This window comes from Ostrea edulis, chromosome 4 (genome assembly GCF_947568905.1).
Source record: "Ostrea edulis chromosome 4, xbOstEdul1.1, whole genome shotgun sequence".
In the NCBI taxonomy this organism is placed as follows: Eukaryota; Metazoa; Mollusca; class Bivalvia; order Ostreida; family Ostreidae; genus Ostrea; species Ostrea edulis.
In genome coordinates this window covers 70,322,903-70,339,076 of record NC_079167.1, presented here as the reverse complement: position 1 = coordinate 70,339,076, position 16,174 = coordinate 70,322,903, and the positions used below count along the sequence as shown (strand labels likewise).

Below are 16,174 nucleotides of genomic sequence, written 5' to 3'. Positions count from 1 at the left end.
CATCTCCAAAGCTTATAGAAAATTAGAAACTGACTATGCAGAACGACATATTAAGGTGGGAAAATCACAAATTTTGGATAAGTTATTGCTTCTATATTTTTGTACCATTGGATGGGGGATACACAAAATCTATACACGCTATCCTCATTTCAGGTGCCTGTGGTAGGATAGGATTGTTTAAGTTTATTGACGGAAGGGGAAAAAATACAACTTCAAAGTATTCATATATTCTGCTTTCAATTTCGATTTTCCAAATTCATATAGATAAAATCTGGCATTGATATTTAAAGATTGCTGCAGTACTTGTATCTTTAAGCGGTCTATTTCTTGGGTTTCATTAAGTGGAAAATGCATTGTACAATATTGTTTACAAAAAAAATAAATAAATAAACAACTACTTCATGTTTAGCTTGACACTAACATGTGGAAGAGGGTTGGCAATGTACAGGAAATCAGGCCGGTCTGACTTATCTACTTTTCGAATCTTTTGTTTACAAACCATTCATCACAACAATAACACATCTGTCTACAAATAACAAGGAACAGTCACTGAAAAAGGAACGGGAGGATTCCTTCTTTGCAACGGCTATGTTTCAAGTGGCGGATCTAGATTTTACGGGGGGGGGGGGGGGGTTGAACTCCAAGGGGCTGAAGGGGGAGGGCATGGGAAGGGGTTAATGCTCTCCCATTAGGGGGTCCCTGTGAAAATTTTAAAAAGATTGATTCAAAATGGGTTTTTTAAACCGAAATTTTTGTTAAATTCCTACTTCCTTTCATTTATAGTCACCACATCTTTTGTAGAATCTAAACAAAAAGAATAAACTTGTTGATTAATAAAAAAAGGGGGGGGGGGGGGCTCGACACCCACCCCTAAATCCGCCACCGGTTTCGTAATTTCAACGACATCCCCTTTATGGGTTTTATAAGGGTATCGTAAACGGTACATGATACGCCCGTGAGAAGGTTATATGTAACACGCCCGTGAGAAGGTTATATGTAATACGCCCGTGAGTTTATGTGAAATACACCAGTGAGAAGGTTATATGTAATGCGCCCCTGACAAGGTTAGATGTAATACGCCCGTGAAAAGGTTATATGTAATACGCCTGTGAGAAGGTCATATGTAATACGCCCATGAGAAGGTTATATGTAATACGCCTGTGAGAAGGTTATATGTAATACGTCCGTGAGAAGGTTATATGTAATACGCCCGTGAGAAGGTTAGATGTAATACGCCCGTGAGAAGGTTATATGTAATACGCCCGTGAGAAGGTTATATGTAATACGCCTGTGAGAAGGTCATATGTAATTACGCCCGTGAGAAGGTTATATAGGGTGTTTTTATTCTAAGATGTTTATTTGGTGTCATGTGTAGTAGAGAAGGACACAGATGACACATATATCATCCGTGAAAACACACACGCACGCACAACCATCATGCGCTCAATATTAAAAAAGTAGCATGAAATATTTTGTTCATTAAATAACGATAGACTTACAGTCCAGCTGTACTTTGTAATTTTGTATATGCACATCTCTTGATATAATTTGACTGCTTTATGTACATATATAAGATCATATTATTGACCTTTGGTTCCGTTGTACTTAAAATTTGGAAGGTATATTGTGTTATAATTATTGTCACATAGGAGAAGTCTTTCTAGACAATAAAAGATGTTAAACCAACCCAACAGCATATAACAAATGACAAAGTTATAACACAGTCAGCTACAGAGGTTGCTGTGAGACTTCTGCCCCCCCCCCCCCCCCAAAGATGACAGTCTAGGGACATAACCACAGGCACTTGAAGTATGAATACTATACCCCCCCCCCCCCTTCTGATTTTTTGCGGCGATAATTTTTCCAAAATGTGTGGATTCCCTGTCTATCCCATCCCAATTTCAGTGTATGTAACCGTTTCACGCTTTAGAGATTTACCTTCTACCGGCATGATAATAGGTTGTGTATTTTATTATACCAGTAGTAGGCCAATCTCCGTTGGTCTTCTGTGCTGTTGACCATGACCTTGGTCTTTTCACTGCTGACCTTCATGTCATAAGCCCCTGATCTGCTTACCAGTCTGTTGGTGAGGTCTACTAAGTACTACTACTACTACTACTCCAGTGGTAACATGTGGGGAATTGTGTCTCCCCTCTTCCAGGGGGAGACATTGTTTTTGTACTTTCTGTCCGTTCGTCTGTCTGTCTATCACAAAATCTTGTGAACGCTTCTCCTCCTATATGGCTTATAATCGGATAGACTTGTAATTTTGCACAATACTTCATTGTCATCTGTAGATGTGTATACTGTCGGGACAGGAGGATCTAATTATTTTCCTAAATGTTCCAGTGGATCTAAGAGGGGTGTAGGATGTAAAATAGCTCATGAACACTTCTCCTCCTATATGGCTTATCGGATAGATTTGAAACTTTGTGCAATGCTTTATTGCAATTTGTAGATGTGCATATTGGCGGGACAGGAGGATCCAATTATTTTAATAAAAGTATATAGTGTAGTTCTACGGGTGAAGGGTGTTAAAATAGCTGGTGAACGCTTCTCCTCTTATATGACCTATCCGATAGACTTGAAACTTTTAAAATTTGTACAATACTCCATGATCAATGCCATTTGCAAATGTGCATATTGTATGGACAAGAGGATCCAATTGCTATCCTTACAGTTACAGTGGTTCTGATGGGTAGAGGGTGTTTTAAAAATAGTTTGTGAACACTTCTCCTATGTGGCTTATCGGAGTTCATGATGTCTATGTTCCTGCTCATGCTTTCTCCTCCATACTATGCAGTACATTAAGGGGAGGCGGTTTCATTTAGAGCACTTCCAATTTGGGGAGCCGGGGAGACATTTGTTTTTCATAAACACAATCTCTAGTTATAACTAAATTCCGTGATGCCAATTTCGGCTTATGATAGAACTAATTAATAGAAGGTGATATAAAGAAAAATTGGTGCAAATTTCGTATTATGAAAACCGACCCTTCACAAGAAAATATGTCCCCTTACAACCAGAGTGCGTGTAGGGTGGGGGTTACAAGGGCTGCAATCCATTTCCTCTTTTATTGAATATCAATTAACAAAAAGGGTAATTTTCTGCAATTTAGTGGTTTGTACCCCACCCCATTTATATTGTCCCCTCCATTCCCCCTTGAAATTATTTTTTTTCTGGATCCACTGCAATGATTTGGAGTTATAAATCTTTAAGCACATGATTTCATTATGTTGTACAGAATACCTCACACCTAATCAGCACACCGAGCAGTAGAATTTGTACGGTTACATGGTTCATTGTAAATATATGTCACTGCTGTGTCGACAAACACCCCCCCCCCCCTCTTCAAATCCGCCATACAAACAAAAACAAAACCTCGACAAGCATACTGTACATAGTGCATATAAGCATAAGAAACTCATTATAAATCTATGCACTGAACCAGGTAAATGGGTTACAGTCAGACTGTAGTTCGATCATAGGCATAAGCCGTATAGCGCTTACCACTGCTAGGTCAGATCTAAATATATACACAATGTAAACAAAGAATCACATGGAATCAAACGTGGTGTAATTACAAAAGAAGAATTGGTCGGAGAGAAGGTGTCTTATAAAACTTTTTTTTTTTAAATAAATGGATTTAATTGGATACCTTGGTTTAATATGTTACATGTACTACAGATAATAAAGAGACACGTATTGATATGCTGTTTAAGTTTTGCCATACTAGCGCTATGTTTACGATGATTGTACCACATGTCCAACCGCAAGCAAAGTTCGGGGGAATCTATCGGAAATGAATTTTCACCACGTCTGCCTGAACGAAATGTGTCCTGTTCAAAACTTTGTAACAGAGATAGGTACTCGTGCAGGTCTTCCAAACGCCCAGTTCTCCTTAATGTCATACATACCCAGACGTTCAGAGAATCGGGGGCAGTCGTACCTAGTTTGTTTTACGTCCCTTCGAGAATTTTCTGTGTACTTCTTGATCTAAATTACGGACACGAGTATTTATAGCCCTTTATCTACCAGTTCCATTATCTAACAATAAACGCATTGTAAACTGACAAAAACGAAACCTAGTAATAAATGTCACCTTGTATCTATCGCCCCCGCAATTTTTTCAACACCCCACGTGTTTCATATATCGTCTCTCCCTTGGAATATGGCACAGGGGCTAAGCCCGTTTTGACCCGAAACTCATTCTGGTTACAATGAGTTGCGTGTCAAAACGGGCTTAGCCCCTGTGGAATATGGTGTACATAACCCACATTATCCAAGGCTTCAGATACTAAGATAATTAAAATGAGGCATTATAGTACATCACTGCAAGTTTGAATTTTACCCAAGAATGCATTATGCCAAGTTTGGTTGGGATCAGAATGAGAATTCCTGGAAAGACACCAAAAATGTGAAGGCAACAAACAAGTTACTGGCCATACCACTCCACCAGAAATAGTACGACAATTAAGTCAATAGAGAAAAAGTTCACCACACAAACAGGAAAAGCCTAACTCTGAAGTTTTAGTTCATATACACATCGCTCTGTGTGAATGCAGGTCATGCACTGGTTGCACTTATGTAAATAAAGATGTTGTCTCTCGATCGATGACAATAGTTTGGCACACCCAGGTCAACATCAGCTGTTGCAACTGTTTCCCAGTGACAGATTTGCCATTGCTCTAATTCAAAATGTTTTTCTAGTCACCACAGAACGAGCTGTTAAGTTCCTGAGTAAGTTTAATGAACAATTGATACTACAGAACTTAAAAACATCATTTTTTTCACAGTATTTTCATTTCATGTGGAGTTAATGACTTACATAGCACATGTAACTATACAAAATTAATGAAACAATCATGATTAAGTCAATACAACTATATACAGAATATGTTTAGTCTATAACAGTTCCAGAAAATAAAGGGCAAGTCCAACCCCAATTATACATAATATCCCTTTGTAATACAAAGTAAACATATGATGAGGGGGGGGGGGGGGGGGACTGATACATAACTGCTCTGTGTTGATCTCTGTATAATTGTCACTACCGTAAGGCTACCCATAATTCTCACAATACAATAGTAACTCGAGACCGTCACAGAAGGTCTCAAAACACCTATAATTAATAATAGCACAATATATTGTAACCATGGTCACATAAATGTTGCAAGGGAGGAAAAGCTAAATGTTAAAAAATGGCAGTACAAAAACACATAGAAATCATATGTACCTATAAAAATCTGACCTTCTTTGATAAAAGTAACACAATTTTGATGAAATACAATCTGACACAAGATTTATTCTGATACATCATTTTATCTCAGTACTGATCAACTGGACGGAGACTTTTATTAAAGAAAGCCATTTTATTATCGTCTGCTAAAAAGCATGATTCAATCAGTGCTCATTTCTGACGTATGTCATCAGATATACTATTGATAGTTTTAACACATCTAACGAGAAATGTCTCGTTAAATTGTCCAACGAGCGAGAATTTGAAACTATTACATTTACTGAATTATATACATCGGTGCAAAACATATTACCGTATTTATTGCAATAAATGCCCCCAGGCACTATGATTATATACAAAATATAGGTATAATCTATTATTTTCCTTTGTAGTGATTGGAAAGCATGGTCTTGTGTAATGGTGCAATGCCATTCAAAACCATAAATAGAGCATCCAAATAATACATAGTATTTTATGTAATATAATGTTAATGGATATAAGAAAACTGGTAATTACTGCCACAAATACGGTAATATATCATTGCAATCACTGTGTACATATGGATAATAAGACATGTTGCAAATAAATACTGAGATCAAAAGATAATAAGCTTGAAACAAACAAAATTTGATACTTTATGCTGACATGTGCACATACATTAATGAAATTCTAATGGCTGGTTTCAATAACTTGAAATACATGTACACAATACATGTAATTTGCTGACTTTAAGAACACTACAGTTTTCAAAATATTTCATCTTGTTGTTTAAAATTTGTTTAAAACTAACTGACACATTAAGAAAACACAACAAAGTTGACAATAGGTAATGTAAAACTTGAGGAGTCTCGACTTTTCATTCCCTGTGTGTATCAAAGCACTATTTTCTTCACATCTTTCTTCAATGTTCAAATCACTACAACTAACACAGTGGTCCAGTCTGACAAACAACAGAACTCATCTGAAATGCCACACCTCTCTCTTTCCCCCAGGAGCTTTTTCAGTTTTATCTCTGTGCCTCAATTTCCATGCCTTTGGGAGAATTGGCAACTTGCTGTGGTGAGGTGGCGTAAGGGGAGGAACTAAATTTTTCTGTGGTGGAGAGTTTTGATAACGCTAACAATGCATCAGGGAAATTGGGGGGCGTGGCAGGAGTATTTGCTGGTGCACATAACTGAAAAAGTAGAATCCTGATATTATGAACTTCCTGCTTAAATGAAATTAGAATTTCTTCAAAAATTACTTGGACACATTTTAAATTCAACTTATATTACATGTATGTGTCATCCTGAAAGTTAAAATCATCCATTAGTGTCAGTCCTTTGTTCAAAAGGAAACATTTAGCAAAGTTTGACAATGGACATACAGCAATGTGTAATATATGACAAGTATCAATAGACGTGACTGACTTGTTAGGTAACTTCACTGATCACTATTCCACACATCAATCATTATACGTCTACAGACTCTACACAGTGTGTGCGTATGCAATACTTCAGTTTTTAAGTGACCAATCCCAAATTCTATTTTTAGACTAAAAAATAATTTCCGTACAGACTAGATGTCACAAGAGCAGCAGAATCCTTTAATAGAATGAGGAGGGAGAATGAGAATAATACAATACAGAATCCTTTAAACAGAACGAGGAGGGAGAATGAGAATAATAAAATACAGAATCCTTTAAATAGAACGAGGAGGGAGAATGAGAATAATAAAATACAGAATCCTTTAATAGAATGAGGAGGGAGAATGAGAATAATAAAATACAGAATCCTTTAATAGAACGAGAAGGGAGAATGAGAATAATAAAATACAGAAACTTAATACTTCAACGTGTTTAAACAGTGTTTAATAAGAAGCAGTTAGCATGATTTTTACAACATTTGGGGAATCCCCTTCGATTGTGGGAGAGTGGACAATACTGCTAAGTACTGCTGGTTAGAAATGTAAACAAAAGCACCACACAGTGGATAAAGGTGACATTTCAAGTCCAGTGTTTTATCAGCCTTATACAAGTACACCATTGCTTTACTACCTGATTGCGAGGGGATTATCATGACAAGGTCAACCTGACTACCAGAAGTATCAGACTAAAGTCAAACTACTAGTTTATCTGCACACTATAGTAGAGTAATATGTGCTTGTTCTCAACATTTAAAGTATTTTCCAATTGCGTGTAGTATCATGTATTAGATGATTAAATTTACACCTGCATCAATGCAGGGTGACTGTGTCAAACTAAATCAAGTTGTAGTTTGTAATGGCCAACATTCAAAATGTTGAATGCCTTGATCAAAAGCCCCTCCCCCTCCCCCTAACAGGCAGTTTCTGGTTGGTTTGTAGCATTTTTTTTATTTATAAACATTCACTGGCCTGCTTAGTCTAGCAAAACAAATATTTCAACTTTTTAAATGACTAATTTACCTTTCTTGACTCTGGAGTGGTCTCAGGAAATGTTTAAAATCAAGTTTAGTCGGGTAATCTGATTGGTTAGACGTTTTAGCTCAACAAGTATAATAATCCATAGGTTGAAATTGAAGCATAATTTAGGAAAAATCAAAGAAACTTCTCTAATACAAACTTCCTACATTGAACAACTTATTTAAAAACTCTTTATTAAATCAATATTCATGTATGTGATGGTATTGATTTTAAATAGTCATAGTAAGTTAATGGCTGGTGTAAAGTTAAACTGACACATCCAACTCAATAACGACTATTAAATCAATAAAAGTTTTCATTATAAACAATGGTAAAAGATGGGTAAATCAAAACGATTTACTGACTGCCTTCAAAATTATTAGATTATTACAGTTTGATTTTTCTCTATTTTGACAACAATATTTTCAAAGGGAGTTTAATAATTGCATGCCTTGCAGAAGCCCCCCCCCCCCCCCCTCCCCCAAAGTGTTCCATCAACAACAGAGTGGGCAACTGGATATCTAAGAGCTGCTGTCAAAGGAATTAAGTTAAAACCACCAGAAACTAGCAGCAGACCATCATCATACATTTATTATACAGTTTAGGTTCTGCATGAATGCATTAAAAGTGTGATGCGTCAAGAAGGAATGTTTATAAACATTTACAGGTATACCACCTCAGGAGTGCTCACCTTACTACTGATTTAATCATTTACAGCTGCATCTTTAGCAGTTTGTATGTGTAAAAAAAAAAATATAAAAAAAAGACAACAACAAAAATAATGTACTAAACATATTAAGGTGTAAACTCCACTGTCAGCGAGTTGTTTACGTTTTATTTACATTGTGTAGTGGAAGGTCTTCAAGGTCGTGCTTCTGAAACAACCACTTAATTCAAAGTCTATAATCTAGGCTCTTTAAATACATACTCCATTTTCAGTTAAAATACATTGCTCAGTCATTCTGAAACTTTGAACAATGTTTACCTAGAAATATACTGCTATGCCTGACCAGACCACGGTGCCAAGTGCAGCATGGTGTTCAATAATTCTTTTCAGTGGCACTATGCTCATGTTGCAAAGAAAAATTAATCAATATGCGAGCTGTGTATGGATTGAGATAAAAAGATACTAATCAGATGTTGTGTAACTGGACAGATTGATCTGTGGGTGTGACCCACTTAACACTATAAAACACAGTGTGGGGGAAAATGACAGCCCCAGACAGAGAAAACATTCAGCACTGCGTATGAATTAACCTACTTTACATATAGGTTACAGAAAGGGTCACATACTGCTATATTTATGCCACACCGTACTTTCTCTTCAGATTCTAGTCTTAGATGATACGCAGTATATGTTAAGTGCCTGCAACCTTCTTGAAAATTTGCTACTGATGATTAAACTCTCTACAAATTTATTCTTCATGAAAAGTGAATAAAGTGTACATTTTCTAAGTATTCAATTACATGCAGTGAAAGAAATAAATATAATGAAGACAAGAAAGAAATGGTTAGTTCCACAATCAAAACATGATAATAATCTTAGTATACATTCAATCTAATTAAAATGTGTAGTGATAGTAGATGAGCGGATCATAGGATCTAATTTTAAATTAGATTGAGTTTTCATGTAACTTATTTACACCCAAGGGTCAAAACTAAGTCCATACTGCTATTATTCGCTATATAATTCATTAAATAATACAATTTTTAAAGCACCGATAAAACTATTTCTTCTACAGCTATCACTGTAAGAATTTCACAAATCATGCATAATCTTGTTTGGGTTACTAAAAATAACTAGCATATATAATCTCCAGCATGATAATTCTTCTACATATCTTTGTTTCTGGGCTTAATTAATTTTTGACATAATATATTAAATATTTTAGTAATTATTCTATTTTTCTTTTCATTTCTATACACTGACATTTGAATTACTTAATCAAATACTGGGGTAGGCTCATTTATCTAATATTGTCCAAAAAAAAAAAAAAGTTACTTTTATACATGTGGACCTATTTTTATGTTTGTACAAATTGTATTTAAACACGTATTAAACATTGTGCCATTAGAAACCAGGAAGATATTCACAACTTTCGTTTTAGTAATCATACTTTCTGGAAAAAACATGGGATTGGCCAAATACTACGTTAACGTAATTCTAGGTCATGAACTAGGTCGTCTACGACTCTGATTTGTTTGAAAACACTTTAAAAAGGAAAACAGAAACGTCCTTCAACTTTCTGTATTTCTTTCTTTTAAATTGATTCAGCACTCACTTAGTATACTAGTACATGTAATAAGATCTATTTTTGTACACAAACAAGTGCTCTGGGATCAGCAACATGTCGCAACAATGACGTGGTCATAATGTAAACACAACTAAAAAAAAAACAACAGGGAATGTGATGTCATCCAACATGGACGGCTCGCACTTACCGGGTAATTTGCGTTTGTGTGATTGCCATGACACGTTCTACACGTTGGAATTGATGATTCTTGAAGAAACATACTAAGAGCAGTCTGAAAATAGAGAAAATGTTCCCACATTAACTTAATGAATTCATCCCCCCCTCGAATTTCAGTTGTTCATAGGTGGCGATACACACAAAATCAACATGCGCCATGATAAATACGATTTTCGTGAATGCATGATACATAAACAATACCTGAAATTGCCAATTTGAAGCCGCTAACAACTGTTTTGCTTGCTCTGCGTGTACTCCCGTCGCCGATACAAAATGGTTTATCATAACTTGTTCTTTGAGGTTATCCATTTTCATGGATTTATTCGCAAATTTCCTGCTGCCGTTGAGTCTTTCGATAAGGCCAAAACAATGTTGTTATTTCGATGAACGAATGATTGATGGCTGACGTCATAGAAATAGTCATGTTTAATTGGCTCATTCATAGAAACAGGGGTGTGGCAATAAATTAAAAACATTGAATGATGGAGTTTTATTCAGGAAAAATGCATTTTAATGAAATTATAACAAAAGTCTTTTTAAACATTGTTTTCAGTTAAGCTAAAATTACTAAGTACTCGATTGGTTTACATAAAGATACATACATCGTAGATACTCGGTTATTTCCGTCATCGATGATAGGAAAGGACGAACTTTTCCGAGTGCGTCATTACTTCCGCCATCTTTGACATTGGTAAACAACGATCAAGATAGAAGATGGGGGGTATAACTAGTCGAGATGCTGGGGAAGAAGAAGTCGATACAGCATCAACGAATGCGTATCGATACCCACCTAAAAATGGTAAGGGTTTTCATACAGATTTTACCTAATAGAGCCTATATTATGGTGTCAGTGTTTTTCGAAGAAAGTTTTTAACAAAATTTATCCATTACTGCATTGGACCTATTGATAATATTGGCACTGCCACTGTGGTACAATGTGATATATAAATAAACTGCAAAACCCTCAACAACCTTGGTTTTTGACATATTCTAAGACACATGTTACACCAAGACTAGACCCGATAAATGGCATTTATAATGCAGCATTGCACTGTTGGCTGTGGTGTGCATTTAGTTTGTACACAGGAGTCGGCAATTTCATCAATAAAGTAGAAATATATGAGAAATGGGCTTAAATACTACCACTGAGCTTCGATCACTACGCTCGCGAAGCTCAGTGGTAGTATTTATGCCCATTTCCCATGTATTTCTACTTTACTGATGAAATTGCCGACTCCTGTGGTTTGTAGTATTCATTTCATTATCAGGGACATTTAGCTTTAAATGATAGAGCTCTGAGATTTACAGCATACATCTGGCCTAACACGGTTTCTTGGTTTAATTTTCTTATGAATTACAACCTAAGAAAAGATCTCATTTTGAAGATAGCGAAAACTTTTCTTTCATCAATTTGAAACATGACATAATGAAAAAGTGATCATATCAAGTAGTCTAAGTCACAGTTGTTAGCACCAATCATGGGACTTTCCACAGGGATGACCTAGTCTGAAATATCTGACTTTTTCGTGGCGTTTTTTAAAAAATGATTTTGATATTTACAGTGCCAGGAAAATATCAGAACTGGCGCCATTACGTAAAAGTGAAAATTCCAGGCCAATTTTAAATGCTTGTGAGTCGATAGTGTAGGGGCATAACAATAACGGACCGGGTCAAAGATCAGATTTTAATTAGATTGACCCACCCCCTGCTTGTATGCTCCTTTACTTTAAAACAGAAAAGACTATATCTATGAAAACTATCTTTCAACTGTCTTTTTCCCATTTTTCAGGAATAAATGCAATCTCTTTGATTGACTGACTGTATGTGTATCGAGGCATTATACAAGTATGACTACTTCTTACTACAGAAGTGTAATTAATATGTCTTACGGCGTGACCGATTTTAAGGGTGAAGCAAACAGTATTGGCAGTAGAATCTATATATCCATAACAAGACAGAACATATTTCAAAGTTAGCATCTAATGTATGAGGATAGAGCTGTATATCAAGGCATCCTAACGGTAGACATTTGATCCGCCTATATTTATTGAATGCGGGAAACATAACGCAGTTGATGTAAATGGTGCATTGTGATGTCATATTCAGTGTTGGTGGTTCGTAAATTCACAAACATAGGAGACATGATGGTACAATTGCGTTAAACGAGGAGTGATGATACATGCATATGATTAAGAAAATAATGAAGATTTTATGTAACATCTCAGAACAACGTGAACTTGGGTACATGAGATTCAAAGTGAAGAAATACATGTCCACACTCTTGTATTTGATTCGACACCATCTGGACCAAAATTTTTAAGTTTTATAGGTATGGTTTGATTTTTCATTAGTTTCTATATATTTTCCTTTTAAACATGAATATATACTTGTTACCTATAGGGAAAGCTCTGCTCTCATGGCACAAAGGGCTTTGCCCTGATAGAGGGCCTCTATCAACTGACCATCTATCTGACCATTATTGGCCTCCTCTCTGACCATTAGTGGCCGCAGATAAATAAACATTCAAAGTGTGTAACAGATGATAAACAAGATGATTCCTAAATATGGCCTCAAGGGATCAACTGAGATCAAGAAGCGGAAATGGGGATGGATTGGCTACACTTTATGAAAGCCTGCATCAAATGTCACCTGATAGGCCCTGGATTGGAAACCTGGCCACAAGGGAAACGGAAAGTGTGCCAACCAAAGCAGACATGGCCCAGAAGTGTTGACACTGAGGTGAAGGTCACTGGAATGACTTGGGTCGGAGCTGAAGAGGATCAGCCAGAACTGAGTGCGTTGGAGTTTTGCTGCAGCCGTATGTTCCTCGAGGAATCAAAAGTCATAAACCCAAGACATCTTTTAAAAAAATCACTCTCTGCTCTTTCAAAGGCGCACATTTATAAATTTTATGAAGGCAATTTTTTTTTAATCATGAAAGGTAATAAATTGGTCAATCATTGGAATGCAACTTTTCATTTTATCTGGAATAAAATTCATATTGATACACAATGTATATATACTAAAATAGTGAAATGAAGCTATAAAGAATAACTAGAGTATTTAGCTTTTAAAAACTATAAGTAAATCAAACAATTGTGCTGGACCTGTGTATTATGACCAGTAGTTTTGTGATCTATTTCTGTCAGCATCATTCACAAATGTTCCTATAGTAATAGATGCAATGTTCCATTATTGAAATAATAGCTAGATGTCTGAAGGACCTTTGAAGAGACTGATGCAGTTATTAAGATTACTCTTGATTTATTAACCGGTAACCTGATATTATAAATCTGATGCTTTCTCGTCAATAAGGCTGGTAAAGTAGCATCCATTGTGACAGAAATAACACTACAGATCACCTCAGCGTCATCGTCACACGCCACGACTGAAACACATGCCACGACTGAAACGCTCGCCACGGCTAAAACGTACGTCATGGCTGAAACGCATGTCATGGCTGAAACGCTCGCCACGGCTGAAATGTATGCTACAACTGAAACGTACGTTCCTCTTCCTTTTCACAGAGGAGGAGCATACGTTTGAGCCGTAGCTTGCGACAATGCCTCAGCGTTTGTGACTTTGAAAAACAGGAGTATATTACAATAAAATGGAAATCGTAAGGCTATGATGAGACATTAACTGATTTAAAATTAGCTTTCGTTTATTGTGTTACCTTTATTGGATAAATACTGATATTATTCACATTGCTAGTCATTACATGTCAAGCCTCTGATCAATTCTGATTCATGTGTACAAATTAACTTTGTTATCATGGTTATATATTGGATACAAATTGCCTTTGAGGTACGAGTTGACTTGAGGGATTTGAGTTGACTTGAACCCTATTTTTTATATGAAGCTGTGGAATTCTGGCAGATGTTCTGTCATGTTATACCTTCAGATAGAGTGCTAGTTCCCAATACTTCAAATGAATTAGATTGGTTTAGAGCAGGTATTAATGCTTCACAAGCTAAAGGTTATGTGCCCGCTGTATATCAATAATTAATCATTTATTTTAATACCTATATATTTCCTACATGAACTACCCACATGAACAATTCACCTCAACAAGCTGTATGTAAATAGAATTAATCAAACTTGTGTCATATGGTTGATTCAACGCTTTCTGTAGTATTTGTTTGTTTTGGATATTTATTTCAGATTGTACCAAATAATTACGGAAATATATCAGGATGATCAATCCCACAGCTGCATTGCAAGGCTTAGTCAGATCACTGTCAATGCAATTGATCAACCCATATACAGACATTACCTCAGATGGTAATTAACAAACCTTATTATTTTGGTGAGGACCATACCATAAGAGACAGTTTCCATACTTAATAATGATTTTGCAAGATTCCGCCATGTTACTGTGTATGGATTTCTGACTGTGTGTAGAAATTATATTTGGCAGTCATACTGCTTCGCTAACACGCATCATGGAGTATGCCGGAATGAAGCTCCAAAGTTCATACTCTCGTGTTAATTTTAAAAATGAAATTTACTTCTTATATTTACATCCTTACTTTCATTTCTGTCAGATTTTCTAGCTGTTAAAATAGATGTACTATATTCATTAGGATTCACATGCAATCTAATTAGAATTAGATCCATTGATCTGCTTACGTATATCGCTACAATATACATGAGCGGATCAAAAGATTGGATTCACAATTGTTTACTACTGCATCATAATCATGAGGGAATGGTATCATTACAATTTGTAAAGATATCCAAGACAAAAAATATTACATCATTGGCATTTTAGTTCAAGACAAAATAAGATATATGTATATATTCTTTTATATATACTATTATGAAAATGTAATCATAAGTTTTGAACCTTTTTTTTTTTTTTTTAAGTATTAAAACTTGTGTGGTGCATGCCATCTCTTTTAAAAGGAAATACTGTTAGTTCTCACTAGGTAAACTACTTTGGTTTTTCTCACAGGTAACTACTTTTTTTTCTCACCTGTGACTACTTTTTTTCCTTTCAGGTATCTACTTAGGTTTTACTCACTAGGTAACTATACTAGATGTACATAGTACTTTGTTTTTTCTTGCAGGTAACTACTTTGGGAGTTGCTTCTACATGGGAGGGGAGAGATTTGAGATGAGCCAGCCTGAAGCGTATTTATTTGGAGAGAACTCCGACCTGAACTTCCTGGGAAACAAACCAATCCCAGTATGTACACATTTCAGTTTATGAATGTCTAGAGGACCAGCTCAGCGAGACAGATTTATTACTGAACTATAATATAAGATGCAATTAAAATTTTCTGTTTGCTTTAGAAGACGGATATCCCTGGTATATGGTGAAACATTTTTTTCGATTGTACATTTTAAATATATATCAGTTTCCTGTAAGTCCAACAGACTGAACTGTGTTAGTGCAAACAAGAGGTTGCTGGAGTGAAAAAAGTCAGTTGACAGTCTTTCATTCAGACATAAACACATCAGGTCACAGTACATAGATTAATGCACTTAAAAAAAATAATGATGAATGTTGGTAGAATATTTACGTCACAGGTACATCATGTTTTGTATCTGGCTCTGAGGCTAATAATTGATTAATTATTTTGTTATCACGGTGTTAAAGTAAAAAGTTGTTTTGTTCCACTCACAATGCTTTGTCCTAGCCGTCTAGGTGTTTTTAAGGGATTTAGATTCAACATATAATACGGAGGACTGTATAGAGGGAAAGATGCTCCTGTTCAATTCATTTTTATGCCCTGTCATGTAATGTGTGGAACATTGTTGCTTTGATCCTGTCCTGTCTTCTGTTCATGCAGTTTGGGTTAAGATTATACATTTTATTTCTAGTAAATGAAATATGGAGCAAATTTCATACCATTATGCAGATATATTTGTGGAAGAGCAAAACTCCGCCCAACCATTTAATTTGACATTCAGTTTGAATCTATATGACCTTGACCTCAATTCTTTGATTATGTGTAACTTATTTCTATATAAACTGTAGAGGAATCTGATATTTAACAAACATTTGTATTTTGATGCAATACAAGTTAGAAAATAT

The 16,174-nt window shown here is 35.7% G+C and overlaps 2 protein-coding genes across 15 annotated transcripts in view; one reads left to right on the top strand and one right to left on the bottom strand.

Moving 5' to 3' along the window:
- Positions 1-4,728: 4,728 nt before the first annotated feature.
- LOC125668115 (UBA-like domain-containing protein 1) lies at positions 4,729-10,502 on the bottom strand. The gene is made up of 3 exons (XM_048901905.2): positions 10,333-10,502; positions 10,103-10,186; positions 4,729-6,413 (listed from the first exon to the last, which is right to left on the bottom strand). The coding sequence occupies exons 1-3, from the start codon at positions 10,444-10,446 to the stop codon at positions 6,246-6,248; spliced, it is 366 nt and encodes a 121-aa protein (XP_048757862.1). The 5' UTR covers positions 10,447-10,502; the 3' UTR covers positions 4,729-6,245.
- Positions 10,503-10,580: 78 nt separating this feature from the next.
- The window catches only part of LOC125668113 (E3 ubiquitin-protein ligase MGRN1-like), a 40,255-nt gene continuing 34,661 nt past the window's right edge, over positions 10,581-16,174 (top strand). For 8 of the 14 annotated variants that reach the window (XM_048901901.2, XM_056163650.1, XM_048901900.2 and 5 more), the window contains exons 1-3: positions 10,689-10,930; positions 14,296-14,415; positions 15,204-15,322. In XM_048901901.2, the coding sequence (XP_048757858.1) occupies positions 14,328-14,415; positions 15,204-15,322 (207 nt within the window). In that variant the 5' untranslated portion in view covers positions 10,689-10,930; positions 14,296-14,327. Of the gene's footprint in view, positions 10,931-14,295; positions 14,441-15,203; positions 15,323-16,174 lie in introns of those variants that run through there. The other 6 variants (XM_056163648.1, XM_056163651.1, XM_056163647.1 and 3 more) reach the window with 5 other exon arrangements.